The 23,672-nt window shown below is 42.5% G+C and overlaps 1 protein-coding gene across 2 annotated transcripts in view; it reads right to left on the reverse strand.

The window, feature by feature from the left end:
• The window catches only part of LOC127006948 (alpha-actinin, sarcomeric-like), a 60,947-nt gene that overhangs the window by 7,850 nt on the left and 29,425 nt on the right, over window positions 1-23,672 (reverse strand). The window contains exons 2-10 of one of the 2 annotated variants that reach the window (XM_050877340.1): window positions 15,265-15,369; window positions 14,258-14,387; window positions 10,261-10,442; window positions 9,553-9,706; window positions 4,298-4,380; window positions 2,393-2,656; window positions 1,781-1,917; window positions 833-1,013; window positions 86-298 (exon numbers count right to left, since the gene is read on the reverse strand). In XM_050877340.1, the coding sequence (XP_050733297.1) occupies window positions 86-298; window positions 833-1,013; window positions 1,781-1,917; window positions 2,393-2,656; window positions 4,298-4,380; window positions 9,553-9,706; window positions 10,261-10,442; window positions 14,258-14,387; window positions 15,265-15,369 (1,449 nt within the window). Of the gene's footprint in view, window positions 1-85; window positions 299-832; window positions 1,014-1,780; window positions 1,918-2,392; window positions 2,657-4,297; window positions 4,381-7,826; window positions 7,913-9,552; window positions 9,707-10,260; window positions 10,443-14,257; window positions 14,388-15,264; window positions 15,370-23,672 lie in introns of both variants that reach the window. The other variant, XM_050877339.1, reaches the window with a different exon arrangement.

Genomic DNA, 23,672 nt, shown 5'->3' on the forward strand with positions numbered 1-23,672 from the left:
GGGTCGAGGAGGCAGTTTTTGGGTTGGAAATCAGCAAACACAGGCGGCTGAGCACAACAATCTGGCAACGTTGTGCTATACTCACTGCTGCTCTCTTGGCAAACTCCAGATGCAGTTGGTCGATCTTCTCCAGCAGCTTCTCAGTCTCCTCGAGTGCATTGCGGCGAGAGGTGGTGAGGGTGCCGAGACGGTCCCACTGGTCGCAGATGGACTGGCAGCGGGTGTTGATGGTGGCCGAGTCATAGTAGTCGAGGGCGTTGAGCTCCTGTGCGATGGCTGCGATCTGCTCAACGCGGTCCTGGGAATGGGAGGGAAGAGGTAGGGAATGGGTCAGTGTCTATCTCGGTTACTTGTCTCTTTATTTTGGTTATTTTTTAGTTATTTGTCTATAGAGTAACATAAGAAGGTAGGGTCAGTGTCTTGGTTACCCTCATTTTTGTTTTGGTACAGTTTTCAGTTTCGTGTGTTTAGGGTAAAGTAAGAAGGGAAGGGTCTGCTGTTTTGATTACTCTTGCCTTCATTTCAATAGAGTTTTCAATTACTTTAGTCTATGATAAAGTTATATTTCTGGTTTTCTTTGCTGTTGCCTCAAATATGGAAGAAACGGAGACATCTCAATATACTTAAGTTCCCCTTCTTTCATTTTTCTCTTGCATTTATTTCAGAAGAGTTTTTAGCTACTTTCATTTAGGGTAGTTTTATTTCTGGCTGTTTTCTTTACTGTTGCCTCAAATATGGAAGAAACAGAGACATCCCAATATGCTTCAGTCCCCCTTCCATAACTCTTCTCCCACATGCTTCCCACAATACAACAAAGGAGGGAGACAATCACCTGGTGGGCTGCAAGGTCACTCTCAAAGGCCTCGTGCTTCTTCTTGAGAGCCTTGAGTTCGTTCAGCTTGCAGTGGCGGAAGTCCTGGCTCTTGAGCATCTCCTCCTTGCCCTGGGTCCAGCTCTCGTGGATCTGTGCTTTGTGCTTGAACTTCTTGGCCAGATGCTCCAGCCTCTCCAGCCTAGAGGAGTGGAAGGAGTGAGATGTGGGGTACAGTGCATACCTTTACATTCTATACCTATATACTTGGTGGAGTGGAAATGGTGAAAAGGGGATTGATTTTATACTTATTCATTCTACTCATACTGTATCTATATATTTGCAGAAGAAAAACAGTGAAAAGAGGGCTACAGTGTATATCTATTGATGTGATACCTTCTATACCTATATACCTGGTGGAGTTAAGCAGAGAAAAGTGAGCTTGATTCTATACTTATTCATCCTATTCATACTGTATCTATATATCTGCAGAAGAAACAGTGAAAAGAGGGCCACAGAGTATATCTATTCATTCTATACATTCTATACCTACATATATACCTGCAGGTGTTAAACAGAGAAAAGTGGGCCAGAGTCTATACCTAATGATTCTACAGATTCTATACCTATAAACCTACAGAAATGGAAGCAGTGAAAAGTGGGCTACAGTTTATACCAAGTAATTCTGTACACTATAAACCTATATAGCTGTAGGAGTAGAGGCAGTAAAAAATGGGCTACAGAGTATATCATGACTCTCGTAAACAAACTGCCTAAGTCATATTTGGGTGATATTCAAGTTTTTGGCTGAATCAACTTTTCATCGTGTGGAAGTGCACCTTTTATTTTAGTTAGCCATGTCATTCTAGGGTATGAAAGATCAAATATGCCTAAACTTTTCTGCTTATATTACAACTTGACTGAAATATGACTGTCTTAGATCTCAGCCCCAAGGAGCACAGCACTGACCTCATCATCTCAGACAGCAGCCATTCCTCAAAGGACTTCTCACAACCCTCGAGGTTCTTCCAGGCGTTGGCGATGTCTGTGACGCTCTTTCCCTCGGAGGGCAGGTAGGCCGGGCGGTTGGACAGCCTCAGCTTAGTCTGTGGAGTGGATAAGATTCTGTGAGCATAAGGGAACAGGAGGAAATGTGTGTGTCTTAGTGCATGAGAATCAGCTATAGGATAAAGAAAAGTCACAACAAACAATAACTAACTCCAAAGCATAATTATAGAGGACTTTAAAAAATAATCATCATATTTAGCATTTGGAAGAAGTCCATAAATTGTAAACCCAAGTAAGCTACCTAAAAATGGCTACGAATTAAGTGTATCATGAATGAAAAGGAAAAACTGCAATTGATTAACAAAGAAGAGCTCGCTTTTTTGTTGGTGAAAAGAGCTGGAAAAGAAGGCAAGTTTATCCCCAGCCCTGGCATTGGGTAGGGCAAGTTTCACCTTTCTATTCTTGATGCCTCATATGAAGGGAGAAAATTTAAGCCCAGAAGCAAGCAGAGTCTCTTCTACTGTGTCCTACAAACCTACAGACATACTACATAATACACTAATAAATACCGACCTGGAGGGTGTTGAAGTTGGTCTCCAGACGGGCCTTCTGCTCCACACGCGGGGGCTTATGGTTGCGGCGGTAGAGGCGGTACTCCTCCAGCTTCTTCTGCAGGTCAGCCAGGGTGTTGTCGGGCTGGCGGGCCTGGAGCCAAGGCAGGGTGCGGCGGATCCATTCCAGCAGGTCGGAGGTGAGGCGCTCGTACTCCTCCATCAGCCTCTCGTTCTCCTGGTTGACCTTGAGGACCTTGCAGATGCGGTTGGCAGCCATCTCCGCCTGCCGCCATACGAGGGTCAGTCAGTGAGGGGAAGGGACAGTATGGGGACAATATGAGGCGTTCAGTGTAAAGGGATGACCTGACATTTGATAGTTTTAAGCAAGTCGCATTTTAAAGTGACCGCCAGACTTTACAGACCTCGAACTCAATAGAAGAATCACATAACTAGGCCTATGAATAACCCACTATAAGATTACTTTTTCCTTAACGTTTTCCACCACACGATGTATCAAGAATTCAGCCACCATATGACGCCAAATAAACAGAATATGTGCTGACTTGTTTTGGCTGTCCCTTTTACACTAAACACATCATAAGGGGAAAATATATGATCTGATGTGTTAGTTTAAGGTATAGTTGGGGGGTATATGCAATAGGTTAGTCTGGAAGGCATCGCATGGGGGAAAGTATATGATCTGGAGCTGTTAATATAAAGTTGGGAGCATATGATATAGATTAGTATAGAAAAGGTAATATATATGGAGGTTAACGACAATAAAATGAACTTCGTGGAGATTTTCTTGCCTATTAGTCGTGGTAAACAATAACTATAAGATCTCTGGGCCTCAATTTTTATGGTATTTTAAATTATTTTCTTGAAGTGTTTGTCTTCATTAAATTTGATCATTAATATTTCCCCCAAAAAAGCACATAGGTGAAAAATAAATTACTTTCTTTAGGGTACAAAGAGAAATCATCATCAATGGACTATGAAAATTACTTTATATCACCCATTTAAGTTTTGGAGTCTAATTTTTGACATGGAGAATAAATAAAATAAATGTGTGTTTCAAGCTGGAGGTATTGTGTTATGCTATGGCTAAGTAAGGGCAAGGGGGCAGTGAGTGGAGCTGTAAAATAGGCACTTGCTGATGATGATGATGAGCGGGTGTCAGTTAGTAGCTACTACACACTCACGTCAAAACACTGGCTGAGGATGCAACAGCTAGCTTCTTGTTCTGCACTGTTACCACCACAAGCATCATGGCAAGTGGTACCAACTCTCACCTTCATCCTCCTTCCTTTCACTAACACTTGACAGCTTAATAAATCTCATAGCCTTTTACTTAGATGTCTCTCATGAGATATATGTTCATTAGTCCCTTCGTTTTGACATCCAACACATATTCTTTTATCCCTTCAACTCATCACACTTCCATTCGTCATACACAACTTCAAATCTAACTTCTCCTTTCGCCTAAACTTCCAATTGATAAACCCAGGCTAACTTAACATCTGTATCAAAATCTCTCTACTTTCTCTTAAACAACCAACCCAAACAACCGGATCTTACTGACTTTTCACTAAGAATCACCACACATCCGAACGCAACTCTCCCTTACTCTGTCCTCAACAATAAGGCCTGCACACACACACACACACATACACTCACGACTAATGCCAACCCACTTACTTTCACACTCCCTTATACAGTCCTCTAGTCTCTTCACTGACACATACACATACACACACACACTACAAGCACACAACTATCACCTCCAGACTCCCATTCCTGTCCTTTACTTTCAACACTAACACACAATTGCCACCTTTACACACCCTATTACTCAACCTTCTCCTCTCAGCCCTAATACACACACTCCACACACTCGCCAATCACTTCTCTCCCGTCCACTCACCTTCTGCACGCCGGTAAAAGTGTGGTAATATGAGGACACGTAAGTCATCACAGCTCGTTCATCGGGGACTCCCTCCGAAATGTCTGTGAAGGTTTATGTACACGGTTAGTCACACGCACACACAAGCCTGTCCGCAGCTGGGAGCACTTGCACATCACAGGCTGGAAAATTAGTGTATTAGGTAGGACTGGTGCACACTGGACTGAGAGACTGCAAGGACTGAATGGAAGGAGGCGGCGGCTGCTCATTCAGTGTAATTCCTGCTGCCTCAGGTTGCTGGTGCCTGCACTGGGCCAGCCTCTCACCAGCCTCAAGGACAATGAACTTTGTATGATCGCCCAACATTACGGAGGTCTTTTAATGCCTCAAGTTAATCAATGAAAACAAATAAGTAACTGAATTTCGAACGTATATTGATGGCATTCAGTTTTCCAGCTTCAAAATCTGCCAAAGAATTAAATAATGCATGATGGACAGTTTAATTAAGGTCTTTTAATGCCTCAGATCCTTGGTAATTAATGGAACCTATAGAGTCACTGAATTTCAAACATATAGCGATGATTTTCAATTACCCAACTTCAAAATCTACCAAAGAATTGAATAACTAAAGGAAAAGAAAAATGGGAATGGAGAAATTGTGAATGGCAGATTTTAGGACGCTAGCAATGACAGGATCTCTAAGTCAGTGGTCGTCCCTGAGGCTATAGGAGGCTGCCACTGGGCTGACGTGCTGCCCGCCACCACCCTGACAGCGGGTGGCGGAGACAACCAACCGTGGCCTCGTTTTAGCTAGAGATCGTGGTTAGAGGAATATATTAAAAAAATCGCGAGCATTAAGACATAAATCATGCACAGGCAGCAGCACAGGCAGGACTGAGTGATGGCTGAGACCCACACTCCTAAAAGATGCTGTGTATTAACTTAGTTGTGCTATGTTCATACTGTCCCATCTGTGTGTATGTGATTCACCATGGTCTGATCGCATGCTTGACTCTTGATCCTCAACCAATACCCTCCCTGAATAAGCTTGGTGTATGAATGTGTGTGTATATTTGAGTGTGTATGTGTGTGTGTTACTGATATGATCATACCCATAATACTTCAATGGCGTATGATAACTGTATATAATGTGCAATTCACTAGGTGATCTTTCCTACTCAGACTTTCAAATGTTTTCTCGTGTCTTGAAGCTGCCCTAAAGACTACCTTGCCCATGGTGAATGAAGTGTAAGTGGTGATCATGGAAAGGAGTTCAATGTGTTCCAGAATTGTGTGTCTCAGGCCATACTCAGTCATTGATACGGAAAATTATAATAACGATAACAATAACAAAAATATGGTTTCGCCTTTGCATGAACCACCAAGATCCAGGAAGACAGAACTACACGGAACAAAACCTGTGCGGTGCGCCTGCCTGGTGTGGGGCCAGCCGGCGGAACACATATACTACTCTCCCATGCAGGTTACCAGGTCTTAAATTAAAACAGGTGAATGCTCTCTCTCAGGATCTACTCAGCACAACACAGTAATGGTAGTGGTCAGCCTGCAACGCCCAAGACTACTAGTCCATCTGGTGTGCAAGTCATGAGCTCAATGCATGGAGGTGGCATAAAAAAACATGAGAAACAACATTATTTAACCATATTTCCATTTACTATACAAGACAAAAATTTAGAACTGTATGCAAAGGTAAATATATCTTACTGAAAGGCTAGAATCATGTCTTGTTTTGATTATGTAAGTATATTTTAAGGATGCTTCCGTGCTACATCTACGGAATCCAGAATAAATTTAACAAGACTAGTAATTCCGAGCGCCCGTTCCATGCATTGAGACTCTGAGGAGCACAGGGCGGCAGGCAGCCAGGGCAGACAATGGACAGCAGGACACACAATGCTGCAGTGCTGTTAAGGGACACAACAGAGAGGCTGGGCAGTGTCTCAGGGGCCCCTCTTAGGCTGCGGCAGTGCTGTGGGAGTGAGTCAGACCGGGTGCTGCTGCAGAGTGCTGCCAGAAACTACTGCTGTTAGTCATCGCAGGAGAGATGCAAAAAAATCTGTGAATGTCTCAGATTTCGTGTGTGTTGTCACCAAGATGCAAAGAGCTGAAGACTATTCCACGAGGGGCATTTTCACAAGCTCGATGGCGATGCTCAAGTTAATTAGAAAAGTAATCGTTATAAAAAAAACTAAATTCATGGAGATATACACCCATTATGCTCATTTACCTGATCTTCTCTTATAGAAAATGCATTACTATTTCTTTTATATTATTCCTAGTTCCTTTCATCTCCAGCTGTCTGCGAGGTGGTGTGACAGGATGGAGTGTTGTGTGAACATTGGTGGGCCTGGAGGTGGCTACAGCAGACCCTTCCTTGGCCTGCACTGGATTAGGGCACAAACACACCTTGGCCAAAACAACATGACTTTACTAATGTCTCTCAGCAGTAGAGGTTAAATCCCTACCACAAGAGATGAAAGTGTTAAATTCTATGCAAGTTCGTCCACCTCCAAACCAGCACCAATCCTTCAAGGGCCAAGCCGAGAGTGAAGTGAAGTGTCGGAAAATGAGACATGATGTGGGTGAGGCTGATCCTTGTATGTGGCAATGGCTGGCTGGCTGGTGTGTGGCCATGCTGTGGGATGGGTCGAGGTGCTGCTGTGAGGAATGACTCGATTATGCGGGCAAGGCAAGAAGAGACCCGCTGCCATGATGGGAAGTAAGTGAGGTCAGGTCCGTATTCTGAAACGTGTCGGTCTCCCTTTACGACCATTTCCCGAGGCCTTTTTTTTTTTTTTTACAATAAAAGGGCAACAAAAAAAGTGTAGAAAAAAAGGTCCACTACTCACTGCTCCCACAACATACAAAAGTAAAGAGTGGCCAAAAGAGAGGTCATAGTGAAGGTTAACCAGGTTTTCATGGGTGGTGAGAGAGAGGTCGTGTCATCACTAAACGGTCCATGTAAATCTAAGCAACTTCCACAATTGGCTTTACAAATAGGCGTATAGAGATACCTATTTCCCGAGGCCACAGAGAAGGTTAACTGGACTTTCATGGGTGGTGACGTAGAGGACATGTCAGACTATCACCTGGATCACTAAACAATCCATGGAAATCTAAGGAACTTCCACAATTGGCTTTACAAATAGGCGTATAGAGACACCTAATTCCCAAGGCCACAGAGCAGGTTAACCGGACTTTCATGGGTGGTGACGTAGAGGACATGGCAAACTATCACCAGTATCCCAAAACAATCCATGGAAATCTAAGGAACTTCCACAAGAGGCTTTACAAATGCACCTGTTTCCCAAGGCCACAGAGAAGGTTAACCAGACTTTCATGGATGGTGATGTAGAGGACATGTCAAACTATCACTGGTATCCCAAAACAGCCCATGGAAATCTAAGAAACTTCCACGAGAGGCTTTATGAACAGGCGTATAGAAGCGCCGATACATTTGAGAACACGGATCTGAGTCTAGTGAAGGAAGGGGGTCTGGATGAGGCAGGGGCACTCGGCTGTGGTTTACCTGCTGAGCCCCCTGGAAGGCATGATAGTAGCAAGAGACGTAGGTCATAATGGCCCTCTCGTCGGCCTTCGGGGTGTTGACCAGGTCTGCAAGGAAGGCACGTGAGGAGTGAGAGAGTGAGTGCTTGGGGGTGAGCGTACAAGAGTGTGGTGGTATCAGAAGTAAGGGCGGGTGAGGCACGGACACAACATAGCAAGAAGGTGATGATGATGTTTATGTACATGAACACACACACATAGAGAGAGCGATATCCTGGTGCTCCTTTTGTGTTTATGAATGTTGTATGTACAAATCATTCTTCCTTAACGATTTTAATGCTAAATGTTTTGTCTGTAATGCTTGTTTTTGTTGTTAAAAGTGAAATATAGACAAAACTAGACATGAGATCACTGCATAGTCTCTCTTCACTGCCTCTCATGTGACTGAAGACAAGAAGAATGAGACGATAATAATAGATAGTTTTGTAACAGTTCCCCCTTAAAACAGAGAAGCAACAGCTGATATAAAGGATCACTGCTGTCTCTTGGAGGGTGAGTGAGGCATGTGGTAAAGAGTCCATGCTTAGTGTGACCCAAGGGAGAGTACAGTGTGTTATGTTGTGTTGCTAGTGTGGCGTAAGCATGATGGACACAAGTAGAGGTTGATACAGGGCTGGAAGAACAATGGACTCTATCTGCCTTTATCTCCAGGGCTGGGGAGGGAAGGATTGTGTTAGTGGCGAGTGAATGGCTTCTTGTTCAGTTCATCTCGTCTGGACTCTCTGAATAGGAAAGTGGATAATAAAAGTGAACACAATTAACCCTTAACAACTAAACTACTTCAGGGTATATTTCAAACCTTAAATAAGGAAGGAAACAATATGACTTTCAGATAAGTAATGTAATACAGAGCCTCATTTACCCAGTATGTCTGTTGGTAAAACTGATTGACTTTTTATAGCAACTCGCCTTACCTTTGTCTAAGCACTCAGGACCATTCTCTTATTCCTTATAATATCTTTCTCTCTCCATTCCCTTTACTGTTAGATTCTAGATTACTTCCAGCAGCTATAACCACCAATGTTCCTTTCATTTCTTCCTTCCTCCATTCTCTTCATCATCACTGTTCCATCTACTTTCCTCTGTCACACCCTTTCTCTCCCTTCCATGGCCAACCCCAGCTATGACTAATACAACCTGCCAATGCCTCTACCAACCCCTAACACTGCTATACTCTCTCTCCCTCCCTCTTGTTCTTCTCTGCTCCCCTTCTCCCCTTAGAATCTAGCCCTGGCCAACTTTGATTATGATACAATCCACCAATGATGTCTCTACCAATTCCTAACCCTTCAACCCTTCCTTTCCCTTTCCCTCTCTCTCTTGTCCCTCCCTGCTTCCCTTTTTCCCTTAACAATAACCCTCTCCAGCACCTACCATCCCCTATCACTACCCTATCTCCCTCTCCTTTTCTCATTCCTCCCTGCTTCTCTTCTGCACTCAGCATATACTACACTCTGATACTCCTTTCTCCCTCTCTTGTCCCTCCCTGCTCCTCTTCTTCCCTTAGCATATAGCCCTATCCAGCACCTACCATCCCCTATCACTACCCTATCTCCCTCTCCTTTTCTCATTCCTCCCTGCTTCCCTTCTTTACTTAGCATACACTTCACTATGACACTCCTTTCTCCCTAATTCGTCCCTCCTTGCTCTTCATCTCTCCTTAGCATCTAGCCCTGTCCGACACCTACCATCAGGGTCCAACATCCTGGGGATATCGAGGTGCTTCTCTGCAATGTCGAAGGCCAGGTTGAGGTTGTGCAGAGGGTCGTCCTTGGAGAGCTGGGAGTAGTCAAGCAGGTCTGGCCTGTGTCGGTGGATGAGCGCACAGAAGGCCAAGCCATCCTGAGGGAGGGAGCATTGGGTTACCACGAGAAATGATGAGTAAGATGGAGAAGGGAGTAAGCAGTAAGGAGAAAAGAAAGATGGACCCATTGCTAGTTCTACTCCTGCCCTTTAAGAACTGAGACCTTTTTGACATCACCCATATTTATCAAAGGCCTTTATTAGTGTATAAACGCCATTGAAGTCTCCATACATCTCTCGTCATACTACGGAATACTGAATTAAGACTTCAAACCCTACCCTGTTCTTTTAATACCAGAGCCTTTGTATGAAGTTAACTAATGTGAATCTAAGACCCCAAAAGACTATAATATGAACCTTGAAGGACGTGTAAAGTTAACTAATATGGAACGTATAGAAGATAATCAATATGGAAGTTAACTAATGCAAATCCAAAGGCCCCAAAGAACATATACCAGCCTAAACAAATGTAAAATAAACAAATGAATAATGTATAATAATGTAAGATAATATGATAAGGCGATGTAGAAGTCAATCAACACAGAAGTCCATTAAAGAGAATCTAATGCCCCTGAAGAGACTCCAACACCAACCTTGAAGGACGTGTGGAAGTTCTGAACATTGACGTTCTTGTAGGGCGCCGTCTTGCGCTGGCACCAGAGCAGCAGCCCCTCCTTGGCCGTCATCTCCTCCACGCTGATGTCCTGGATGGCGAAGCGCAGGATGATGGTCCAGATCATACCCAGAGTCATCTTAAGGTTGCCATCCACGATCTCTGCAAAGGGGGTGAAGAAGCGTTAGGTGAGCCACGGTCTGATCACGTGCTGGACTTGTGGTCGCCAGCAAGTATTATTTTTTACAGTAAAGGAAACATTTCAAGGGCAAAAAAGGAAAACAATAATGAGAAAAAGCCCACAAATCACTGCTCCTATAAAAGAGTTAAGAGGAGTGGCCAAAAGAGAGGAAAGGAATACATGGTGAAAGTTTGACCAATTGAAATAATTATAGAAAAAAGAAAAAGGAAAAGATGATGAATGGAGGAGTTAGATAAGGTGAAGAAAGGTTAGTTTAGGGGAATGGAAGATGGAGGAGGAGGAAGAGGAGTGCAGGAAAGTTTCTGGATGGGATAAGGAAATAAAGGAAGAATAATGGACATAATAAGGGAATAAAAGGGGGTAGGGGAAAGACAATGAACAGGGAGAGAGGTTGATAAAGGAGATATTAAATAAGGGAGAGAAGGCTGGAAGAGATAAATAGGGAAAAGATAGATAAGGAAGACATTGGATAGAAGGAGCATTACAATTGTGTCATTATCTCTCTCTCTCTCTCTCTCTCTCTCTCTCTCTCTCTCTCTCTCTCTCTCTCTCTCTCTCTCTCTTCTCTCTCTCTCTTCTCTCTCTCTCTTCTCTCTCTCTCTCTCTCTCTCTCTCTCTCTCTCTCTCTCTGTAATATAAGTTTGTTGGGTCTGGAGACTATCTTGTGTGTGTGTGTGTGTGTGTGTGTGTGTGTGTGTGTGTGTGTGTGTTTTAAGAAGGATCAAATGCTTATGCAATGGTTTCTCATCTTGTTCACATGATAATTCTTAAACAGCTTTACCTTTGTGAGTGTGTGTGTGTGTGTGTGTGTGTGTGCAGCAACCATCACCATAACACTCAACAGCATTATTTTCATCACCACTCAACACCACCATCATCACCGTCTCTATCTCTCATCCCTTTCTCATCTCCCTCAATCTTCATTTCATACTCATACTTTCCTTCATATCACATCCTTCTAACTATTTCCTGTGTCCTTCTAAGTCATCTTTATGATTTGCATTCACTCCCTGTTGTATACATTTCCTTCATTCCTCTTCTCTTATTCAGTCTTAGCCTTGAGTTTAAATGTCCTTGGGTTTAAATGCACTGTGGTAGTACTTTGTTTCTCCTCCCTACCACACCCTCCTGTCTCTCCTTCTATGTTCTTTCCTTCTCTGTCTCTTAAATTCTGCCTTCTTGCCCTGCCCTGCTAAGCTATCCCTTCCTACACTCCTTTCTTCCTTCTTCTTAAGTTTCCCAGTCTTGATCTGTCCTGTGCACTTCTCTTTTCCTATTCACACTGTGCTAGTACTTTGTTTCACCTCCCTACCACACCCTCCTGTCTCTCCTTTTATGTTATTTCTTTCTCTGTCTCTTAAGTTATGCCTTCTTGCCCCACCCTGCTGAGCTATCTATCCCTTCCTACTTCCATTCCTCCCTTCCCTTGTTTCTGCTTTGTCCTGCTGTCCTATCTCTTCCTACACTTCTTTCTTCCTTCTACTTAACCCGGTAGCAGCAACAGTCCAAATTTGTGGCCTTACCGTGTAGCAGCGACGGGCCAAATTTGTGCCATGATTTTAACCCCCCAAAATAGATGATACATAAACTGATCACAAATGCTTTGATATATATTATGAAATGGTTTGTGTGAGGGGTGATTTTTTCTCATTTTTCTCGCTTAGAGGGACCATTAAGAATCATGATCCCCGCTGGTACCGGGTTAAGTTTCCCCATCCTGCTCCACCCTGTTCCTTTCTCTTTTCCAACTCACACTTCTCCCTTTCAACTGCTATTTGATCTTTTCCTACTTTTACTGACCCTGTTTTCTGTTTCTGCTTTGTCCTGCTGTCCTGTCTTTTCCTAAACTTCAGCCTTTTCATCTCCCATTTTCACCTCCTTGCCCCACCCTGCTAACCTATCTTTTCCTGAGCACTTAAATATACTCCTCCCTTTCTCTGTTTCCTGGTTTAGTCTTTGGTCTTCTGTTTAATATTTTTCTACACTCCTTTCTTCCTTCTACTTTGTTTCCCAGTCTTGCTCCACCCTGCTATCCTTCCTTTTCCTTCCTACAGTCCTTCCTTTCTTTTTCCACTTATAAATACTCCTCCCATCTTCTGTCTCCTGGTTCTGTCTTGTTATGCTTTCTGATCTTTTCCTCCTATGATTCCTTCCATCGACTATGTTTCCCTGTACTTCCCAACCCTGATATCCTTTCTTTCCTACTGTATCCTCCCCCTTCTGTTTCCTGATTCTGCCCTGTCCTGCCATCATATCTTATCCCATATTTCTCCCTTTCCTTTATTGTTTTCTTGTTCTGTTATCCTATCTCTTCCTATGCCTCTTTCTTTCATTTATTTCTTATGTTTCCCGCTCAGCTGTTTATCTTCCTGCACTTAAAATTCTTGTCTCGTATCTGATCCCACGTTTCTGACTCACGTTTAGAGACAAAAGACTAACTACAGGCTTCTTATAGGCGTGTGTTGCTAATTCAAAGCCATTTTCTCACATTAACACACATAATAAACACAGAACACTATATATATAGTCAGACCCCACGTTTCTGACTCACGTTTAGAGACAAAAGACTAACTACAGGCTTCTTATAGGCGTGTGTTGCTAACCCGAAGCTATTTCCACGCAGGAACAGACAGAATCAATAGCTAAGCATCATTAGAGAAGTATGTATTAAGAGACGCTTGACAGTTAGCTTACCCCTGGGAGATGGGGAGGAAGAGCGACGCTGCCATATCTTGTCTTTGTAAATAAAGGGTGTTCTCGAGGCATTTGAAGTCGATAGTACACCTGCTCAAATCTGTCCCTCCTTCCTTTTCTTCCTTTCTCTCTTTCTCCTTTTCATTTGTCTTATCTGTCCCTCCTCTCCCTCACCTCTGTGCTTCCTTCCTTTCGCCTATATCTCCCTTCCTCCTTCCTGGCCTCTCTATCTCTACCTATCTCCCTATCTTTCTTCTTTCCACCCCCTCTCATATCTACCTATCTCTCCTTCCTTCTTTTCTATCGCCTCCTCTCTCAATCTGCCTCCCTCCTTCCTCCTCTCTCATCTCTACTTCCTTCCCTTTCTTCCTTCGTCCCTTCCGTTTCCCTCCTTTCTTTCCTCCTCTGTATCTCTCTCCCTCCCTTCTCCCCAATAATCTCACCCTCCCTCCCTCCCTTCTCTCCACCCCGCCCTTCTTTGTGTACTGTTATTTCCCACTCTTTTCCGCCCTGTCAGTCACTCCCTTTTCTCCATTTCCACGCACCGTAACTTGTACTCTACGACCTTCCTCCATTGCATTTTCCTCCCTTTCTTCTCGACCTCTTGTTCTCTCTCTCACGATGTCACGATGGTCAGTGCTACGGATCTGAGCACCGAGGCAACGCGTAGGTATAGTGTATGCTCTTATTATAGATAAAAAGATACATAGATTTAACTGTTGAATGCTTAAGAGTTTTGAGGTCAGGGTTATGTGTTTCTGTAGTCATCTTGGAGTTATTTATCTATACTATCTCTCTCTATCAATCTATATCTATATATCTACTACTTTCTCGTTCCATCCCTTTCCTCTTATCTTTCTCCTCCCAATTCCTTTCTTTCCTTCTGTCTCTACTCTTCCTATCAACACGTAACCTCCCTTTCTTTTTTCTTCCTCTCGTTCACTCTTTCCTCTTCCTATCAACACGTAACACCTTCCTTTTCATCTTCTCCCGTTCCATACCATTTCACTCCGTCTATTCTTTCCATTCAATCCTTTGCGCCCCGCCCTACCACACTCTAACCAGCCCCGCCCTTCCCTACCTTCAGCGCCGATGGAGACGAGCTTGACTCCCTTGCTGGCGATGAAGTCGAGAGCTTTGTTGACGTTGGCGATCTTGTGGAACCTCATCTTGCCGCGGTCTGGCTTAGGGAGAGTCTCGCCGGAGATGACCTGCCGGGAACGAGGGAACATGAGGAACATAAGAAGACTGCGAGAGGACCTAAGAACATAGTCTGCAAGAAATGATCTACGACTATAAGTAGTAAACGAGGAGTCTGCAAGATGGCCTACGAACATAAGGAATACGAGAAGTTTGTAAGATGACCTAAGAAGAAAATAACAAGAACATGAAGAGTCTGCAAGATGGCCTACGAACGTCAGGACATGACGAAAAGGAACATATGAAGACTGCAATAGAACCTAAGAATACGAGAAGTCTGTAAGATGGCCTAAGAAGAAAATAACAAGAACTTGAGGAGTCTGGAAGATGGCCTAAGAACAGAAGGGATAACAAAAGGAACATAGAAGCATAAGAAGACTACAAGAGAACGTAAGAACATGAAGAACCTACAAGACAGCCTAAGGGGATAAGAACATAAGGAACCTAAGAACACCAGAACATGAGGAGCCTGCCAAATGACCTACGCACATTAGAACATAAGGAAAACCTGCAAGATGACTGACCTACGGATATAAGGAGATGAGCCTGCAAGAGATGACCTACGAACATTAGAACATAAGAAGAACCGCCAAGAGATGACCTACGAACATTGGAACATAAGAAGAACCTGCGAGAAATGACCTACGAACATTAGAACATTAGCAAGTGCCTGCGAGAGATGACCTACGAAGCAAGAGCCTGCAAGATCTAACAAAACATGAAGACTGCAGGATGAGTGACCTACAATCACAAAGACCCTGACAAGATATATTAAGTTCAAAGAGCCTGCAATTAAGATGACCTTCAATCCTAACAACACAAAGAGCCTACAAAATGACCCCAAAACACACAAAAACACAACTTCCAGGCAAAGGTCACGTCACTCACCTCCAGCAGCAGCATGAGCTTGAGGCCATTCCTGAACTCCTCCTCGATGCTCTCGATGAGGGTGCCCGCCTTCCGCAGGTGTGAGTTGCACCAGGCAGTGAAGGTCTGTGGGGGAGGGAGACACGTGTGGTTAGGTTGGGTTAGGTTAGGTTTGGTGGTTGTAAGAGTGCTTGAAGTAGGTATGAAGTTTTACTGGATGAATAGATAGATATGAGTAGTAAAGTGAGAAGGAAGGGCCAGGCAGTGAAGGTCTGTGGGGGAGGTTAGGTTAGGTCGTTGTAAAAGTGCTATAAGTAGGAATGAAGTTTTCTTGAATAAACAGATAGATATGGGGAGTGACGTGAGTAAGAAGGGCCAGGCAGTGAAGGTCTGTGGGGGAGGGAGACACGCGTCGTTAGGTTAGGTGGTTGTAAGAGTGTCTGGAGTAGGTATGAAGTTTTGCTGAATGAATAGATAGATATGAGTAGTAAAGTGAGAAGGAAGGGAGAGGGAGAAAAAAGGTAAAGATGGTGGTACATGTAACGACTGGAAGGCAAATCAAATGTACCGAGAACACACAAATAACTGAGGTAATGTAATGGAAGGAAGGAAGGAAGGACGGAGGACAAAACAAATGAAGTAAGACAGAACACACAAACGAAGATATACGACCAGGCTAAGGTTAAAGAAGGAAGGATGGAAAGACAGAATGGATGGAAAACAAATCGGATGGAGTAAAACATAAGACAGAACCATCAGAGAAAGAAATACGATCAGAGGAGATAAAAAAAGGAAGGACATGGTATAGAAGACACGTAGAAAAACACACAAATGATGATATACGAATAGGCTACGTAAAATAAGGGCGATAAAGAGATCTGCAATGACTAAGAAAGGAGGGAACAGGGTATGGAAGTACTACATAAGGGAGAACAGGGCATTGAAGAAACGTAGAAAAACACACAAATGATGATATACGAATAGGCTAAGTAAAGTAAGGGTGATAAAGAGATCTCTAAGGACTAAAAAAAGAAAGAACAAGGTATAGAGAACAAGTAATAAGAAGAAACATAAACAGACAAAGAAAGGAGGGAAGTAAAAGATATACAGATAAATAAGGAGAGATAAAGAATAGATAACTGGACATGACAGATAGGACGAGAGATTATATCAGTTGGTGACGCATCAAACATTTTTTATTTTTTATTTTCACTTTTACATTTTAAACTCCGTCATTTTAATAAAGCTGAAACCGAACACCTGTGGAGCCAGTGAACACACACACACACACACACACACACACACACACACACACACACACACACACACCTGCCGTCAGCACCCTCGCCAGGTAAGTTGAAATCCAAACACTTGTCCTGTCACACCTGTGTTACCTGCATAAGTGTGACCTATATCTATTTCTCTAACTCTTTACCGTACCTGTCTGTCTGTATATTTACCGTATCTATGTATCTATCTCTTTATCTTTATCTTTTTGGCCACTCCTCTGTATTCTATTCAGGAGCAGTAAGTACCGGTCATTTTTTTCATTATTTATTATTATTATTTTTTTTTGCGCCCTTGAGCTGTCCCCTCTGCCGTAGAAAAAAAAACTATATGTCTCTATATCTACCTGTTTCTACCTATCTATCTGTCTGTCTATATCCATATCATTTCATTTTATCAAAGTATTATGTGTAAAAACTCGTAAATGCTGTGGCTATTTATATACCCTTCTTATTATCATTACTATTACTACTTTATCATAGTTTGCATAAAAAAAACTGCATGCATGTTGGGATGTATTAACTGTATGTATTATATGTATGTATGTAGGTCAATACACTATCTATCTATCTATATCCATCTATTACCTCACGTATCCATGTAATTATCCTACTTTTTTTTTACAGTAGAGGAAACAGTTCAAGGAAAAAAATAAATAAATAAAAAATTAAAAATAAAAACTCGCTACTCACTAACTTACTTATTACGTGCAAGAAATGTATGCATAATGCTGTATGGATAAGTATTAACATTGGTATCAGACCGTCTACTTAACCATCCGTCCAATACCTGTTCGTCACTCTAAGTAGGTAAACACATAAGTAAACACGTAGTGGGTAAGCAGGATCAGCCAGGTAGGTAAGGTACGTAGGTAGGCAAGCTTCTCAGGTGTTAGAGGAGAAGGCTGCCACAAGTATCCCAGTGCAGGTGTGAGCAAGGAGGGCAGGTGTGAGGTTAATGGACACCAGGTGGGCCTTGAGGCAGCCACGCACCAGGTAACTCTGATTATAGGCTCAAAGGGTTAGGCTGGTGCTGGTGGTGGTAGTAGTAGTAGTAGTAGTAGTAGTAGTAGTAGTAGTAGTATAAAGAAGATGAGTGAAAAAGGAGGAATGAAAGAGAAGAAGGAAGAAAATGAGGAATAGGAGATGGATAAAAAGGGAAACTATTAGAAAGAAGGAAAGAGAATGAAGAATAGGAGGATAAAAGGAGGAATAGTAGTAGTAGTAATAATAGTAACAACAGCAATAGTAGTAGTTTCCTTTCATATTTATCTATCTATTTAAAGCTCTGATAACCTAGTAACGAAAAAAACATCATAACAAACATATACATTTTATTTTGTCCTACGCTGCTTTTATTATATTTAGTTTCTCTTCTGATAACAGCGAGAAGCAAGTGAAGTGAGTGTCATGTCGCACGTCACAGCGAACACATGATACCGCCACTACTGTGTTGACCGAGCTGTCCGTCATAGGAGTGGGCGCGGGACAAGCAAGATCAAGGGAGGGAGCAACAGACTGATTGACCGCGAGCTGCTACGCGCAACAAATGTCACACGAGAGATGGAGAAAATAAAAATGGATATCTTAGACCCACCGTTGCCAGGTTATCGTACTCAGAGCATAGTATTTACCGGTTTCTGACGCCTAACTATCGCCAGGAAACATCAGGAATTAACTATTTGTACGATAATTATAAGTGAAGCTCTTTATTATGGTTCACGAGACAGTTTTTGGGTGGAAGTCGGTAAATATAAGAGGCTGAGTGAGACAATCTGGCAACGTTGCTTAGACCCAACAAACTCAAGATTATGATTCAGCTTCAAGCAGTTTTTTGATGGCTCTTCTGTTATTTTTCTTTCCGATGCTTTCTCTTCAGTATTTTCTCTTTTCTACACGTAACTATTATTCAGCAAATTCAAGTTCCTGATACTGCCTCAAGTTATGTTTTTTTTCCTCACTGCTGTCGTGCTAGGATTTTTTCAATTATTTTCTGATTTTTCTAGGATTTTCTTCTCAATATAACATTACTATTCTGATCCCGCCTCGAGCAGTGTTTTTTTTTATAGTTTTGCTGTTGTGATACGATTGTTTTTCTCTCTCTAATATTTTCCTGCTTCTGTATTTTCCACCAGACATTTCTATTCAACACATGTAGACGCTGGAACCACATAACAAACACTTATTTACTTTCAAACTCTTACGCATTCATTATTTTACTTATCTATTTTTGCTCATTTTCACTTTTATAATTTAGTCTATCAATTTTATTCTTCAGAAGTTACAAAAGTGACATTCAGAGCAGCTGGGAGGCCGTCAGCTGATCACACCAAGAATGGCTAAGAAAATAACAAGGAGAGACGGAGAGCACAAACGTCTTCACACCAACAGCACACAATAACCCCTAACAGCTGGTGCTTGCTTGCTTGCTTGTGTCTGCAGGCAAAACACAGCATGACCCACCTACCCACTTACACGCACACACAACACCGAGAATAATCAACAGAACAGCCACGAACAGTTTTAACCAAAGAGCGCATCTGTGTGGTGTTAATCAGAGAGTCATTTACACCTAATATTCACCACGAAGTCTCCCTATAAGCCGTATCTGTGTTGTGGTAATGAGACCGACATATACCTCATGCATTTGCAAGTCTTACTCAAAAGTGCATGTGGTTTCATAATGAGATCACAACCTTATGCATTCATGAGGGTATGACATGAGCCACACACTCCTATCAACCCTCTGACATCCTTCTGGTAATGGGAGCGTTACCTTATGTCTTTACGAGGACAAGACACCGGACACTCCCACTCTATCCTTCCATTCAGCTGTTTAACCTTATTATGTTTTGGGTTAATTAAGTTGTGTATCATCTAGCCACGTATAGGTTCTCCATTGCAAGCAGTGTGTTCCAGTATTAAGAGTTTTACCTTATGCATTCACGAGAGCATGAGACCAACCATTCAATCCTTGCACACAGCTGTTTAACCTTAATGCCTTTTGGGTTAAGTCTTGTACCATAAAGCCACGTATAAGGTTCTCCATTGCAAGCAGTGTGGTGGTTCGCGTGCTGTCTAATATGCTTTCACGAGAGCATGAAACCAGCCACTCAATCCTTCTACACAACTGTTTAATTTTAATAGGTTTTGGGTTAAGTCTTGTATATCTAGCCACGTATACGGTTCCCCACTGCTAGCTACTTCCTTCCCTCCTTTCCTTCCTTTCCGTTCTGTTCGTGTTATCTATCCGCGGGGCCTTGACATCAGCCATCCACCCTCAAACCCCAGCAAGCCACCTTCGACACGTTTCAATCAAGGAATCACGCTTGTGTTGTCTCCGTTCAGGGCAGTCGTGCGTATAAAGTGATTGAGAGGTCGCTGTACATATCTCTGCGTCATTTGTTTTATCTGAAGGTGAGTGGGGCGATAGGTTTCAAATGTGTCCTGGTTATAGAGATAAAATGTCTTGGATTCATAGCAAGCAATGCCTTACGCGCCCTCCGCCCATCTTCCTAGAAACTATAAATATGTCGATGCCTCAATGTATGAAGCCATGTCCGCCGCCCACTGTCCATATTAAGGGTACTAGGCTATAAGAATACTAATGGATAATGTAAGCAGTGTTTCCCCCGCCCATACAGGTTCTAAATATAAGCTTTCACTGGCAACTTGGGAATAATTGAGGTTTAGGGACGAAGGACAAGCTCTGCGCCATTATAGAAAGGAAAAATGAAGTTAGAAAATTAGCAAAAGAGGATTAATAAGTATGTAAAGGAAAAAAAAAAAAAAAGTTTATAGTTCTCTTCGATTCTAATTATACCAGACCGACTTTGAAACATTATACTATAGCTACGCCTGGCCTCGGTGCTCATCTCCGTAACATAGATAGATATAGATAGATAGATACCGTGGAAAGATACTTAAATAGATAGAAATATATATACACACACACATGAACTAACGTAGAATTAAATCGCTCGTGTAGTTGTAGTAGTAGTAGTAGTAGAAGTAATAGTAGAAGTAGTAGTAGTAATAGTAGTAGTAGTAACAACAGGAAGAGGAAAATAATGAAAATGGTAGTAGTAGTAGTAGTAGTAGTAGTAATAGATATGCAGAGTAGTTTAGGTAGGTATTTGCATAGCCTTAGATCATATTACCCACCCACCACCACCACCACGACCTCCACCACAACCTAGCACGCGTTTCTCTGGGTGAAAATAAACCTTTACAGTTCTCTCTCTCTCCTAAGCTGGCTCCTCCTACGGCTTGGGTGACGTGCAAAGAAGTATCGTGTTCGCCGCTCAGTGTGTGTGAGTGTGTGTCTGTGTGTGGTGACTTCTGCTTTTAGTATAGCGTGAAGGAAGGAGAGTGAGAGGGAGCGAGGGGAGTGAGGAACGGACAGAAGGAAGGAAAGGGAGGATAGAAAGAAAAAAGGAAGAATGGAATGGGAAGACGAAAGTAAAGAAGAATAAAAGGGGAAGGAAGAAACAAACGAAAGAAAAGGAAAAGATGGAAAAGAAAAGGAGAAAATAAAACGTCATAGAAAAGAGAAATTAAGAAAGAAAAGAACAAACAAAAGATGGAAGGAAGAAGAGAAAGAAGGAAGGGAGGGAATGGAAGGAAAAAAGTACAGAAAAAAGAGGGAAGGAATAGGAAGGAAGGAAGGGAGAAGGGAGGAGGAAAAGGGAAGGGGAGTTCGGAGGAATGTGGGGCGTGAAGAGGTTGAGAGAGAGAGAGAGAGAGAGTGAGAGAGAGAGAGAGAGAGAGAGGTGTGGGTTACTTTGGGAGTGTGTGGGCGGTGAGAGGCAACCTTCAAAAATAACCTCTCTCTCTCTCTCTCTCTCTCTCAAATGTCCTAAAACTTATAACTATTGAAAAAAAAGGAGAAAGGGAGAGTTAACATTATGATTAGGAAATAGTTGGAGGAGGAGGAGGAGGAGGAACAGGATGAGAATGAGGGCGAGGGGAAGAGGAGGAGAAGAACGAGAATGAGGACGGAGAGGAGGAGGAGGACGACGAAGAGGAGGAGGAGGTGAATAGGAGCATAATAAATCATTTGAAAAGCAACCTACACACACACACACACACACACACACAACAACCTCCCCCACCCCACACACACTTACCCCCACCTCCTTTCTCTCCCTCCCTTCCCTTACCTCAACAGGCCAAGGCAAGGGAAGTGAGGTAAGGTGAGGTGAGGGCAGGTGAGAAGGTTAACAGGTGACTGCCTTCAGGTGAGCGGAACAGAGAGGGAAAGTGACAACAGGGAGGGAGGTAGGTAGAAAAGATAGTAAGGAGGAAAAGAAATGTCAAGGGAGGGGAAATTAAGAAAGGAAGGAACACAGGAAAGACAGAAGGATGAAAGAAGGAAAAGATAGAAAAGAAAAGAAAGCAAGGAGGAAAAAATAGACGTCAAAGGAAGGAGAAATTAAGAAAGAAAGGAACAAACAAAAGATGGAAGAAAGAAAAGAAAGAAGGAAGGGAAAGAAAGGAAGGAAAAAAGGGTAGAAAATAAAGTAAAACAGGGACCAAAGAAAGAAAATAGTTAAGAAAAGAAAGTAAGGAGGAAAAGAAGATGTCAAAGGAGAGAAAACTAAGAAAGAAAGGAAGGAACAAACAATAGAAGAAAGAAGGAAGGAAAGGAAAGAATGCAAAGAGACAGTAGGGAGGGAGAAAGATAAGGAGGTAGGGAGGGAGGTAAGCTAGGTAGGTAACATTTGCAGCTTGGAGGAGGAGGAGGAGGAGGAGGAGGAGGGGACAGACAGGGAGGTTAAGGTATGTGTATGTGCGTGCGTGTGTGTGCATATAGACAGGTGTATTATGTATGCGTTTACTCTCTAACCTTAATTAAGAGAAAGGTGAAGGTATGCAAACAGGTAAGTCAAGTACTGTTTTTGTCTACTTTTTCTTCTTCTGACTTAATTTACTGTCACGGTCTATTTTGTGTTTCCTAATCCTTGTCTGTTTATCCAGTGACATTTGTTCGGGTCTGTATCATTTCTTCTTTTTATTTATCTTCCCTTGTTGCCCTTTCACGAATCTCAATAATAAACACAAGGTCTCTAATATGTGAAGTTCCTTAGGTCAGTACTGTCAGACGCTGCCGCCTCTTACACCAACTATATCCAAAGGGCAAAAGGGAGATCAGTCGGGTTTTAATGAGTGTTTTTATTAGGTTCACGGTAGAGAAGAAGGGTCAGACTACCAGAAGGAGTAAGAAAGACAAATGGAAGGAAATGAAGGAAGGATGGAAAGGAAGGAAGGGGATGATGGAAGCAGGAAAAACAATAGTACACGCAGGTATGAATATTTGATTAGAACCAGGTAGGTATAGGTGACTGTCCTGTAACATTATCAAGGGAACGGTTAAGTGCTTGCAGGCAGACTGGCAGGTGTTTGTGTTCACTCCATAACCTTACTGATAAGAAAGGTGAAGGCACTGACGCAGGTGTATGGCGAAAGGTTATAAATTTACCGGAGAAGCAGGTGACCGTATGCAAGCAGTAATGTGTTCGTTTTAACCTTATCGAAGAGAATATCAATGGGTTAGGTAACAGGGATTTGATAGATAGAAAAAGCCTCTGAAAATTACTTAACAATGGAGACAAACTAAAAGAAAAAGAAGGAGAAGAAGAAGAAGAAAAACGACAACAACAACAACAACAATAATAAGAGAATGAAGAAAAAGAAGAAACAGGAGAAATAGCAAAATAAATACCAGAAGTAGAAGACGAAAAAGAAGAAGAGGAAGACGAAAAAGAAGAATAAGAATCAGAAACAGGAGCAGAAGAACAACAACAAGAAGAACAAGAGCAAGCAGAATAATCAGAATCAGAATCAGTGGAAAAAAAAAAAAAAGAGATGGAAAGGTTTACGGTTCGATGTGGTGCGGTAAATAAATATCCCAACACCCTGACCTGATTTACAAAGCGGTGTACCCTTCCTTTGTCACACCTCAAGCTGGGTTGGGTACGTGGACCTCTGTGTGTTGTGTGTCTTTGTCTTTGTGTTACTTTCTCGGGAAGGAAGCAATTTGGTGGTGGTAATGGTGGTACAGGTGGTGGTAGTAGTAGTAGTAGTAGTAGTAGTAGGTAGGTTAAGTTAGGTAGGTAGGTTAGGAAAGGTAAGGTAAATTGA

Source organism: Eriocheir sinensis, chromosome 34, assembly GCF_024679095.1.
Source record: "Eriocheir sinensis breed Jianghai 21 chromosome 34, ASM2467909v1, whole genome shotgun sequence".
NCBI classification, from domain to species: domain Eukaryota; kingdom Metazoa; phylum Arthropoda; class Malacostraca; order Decapoda; family Varunidae; genus Eriocheir; species Eriocheir sinensis.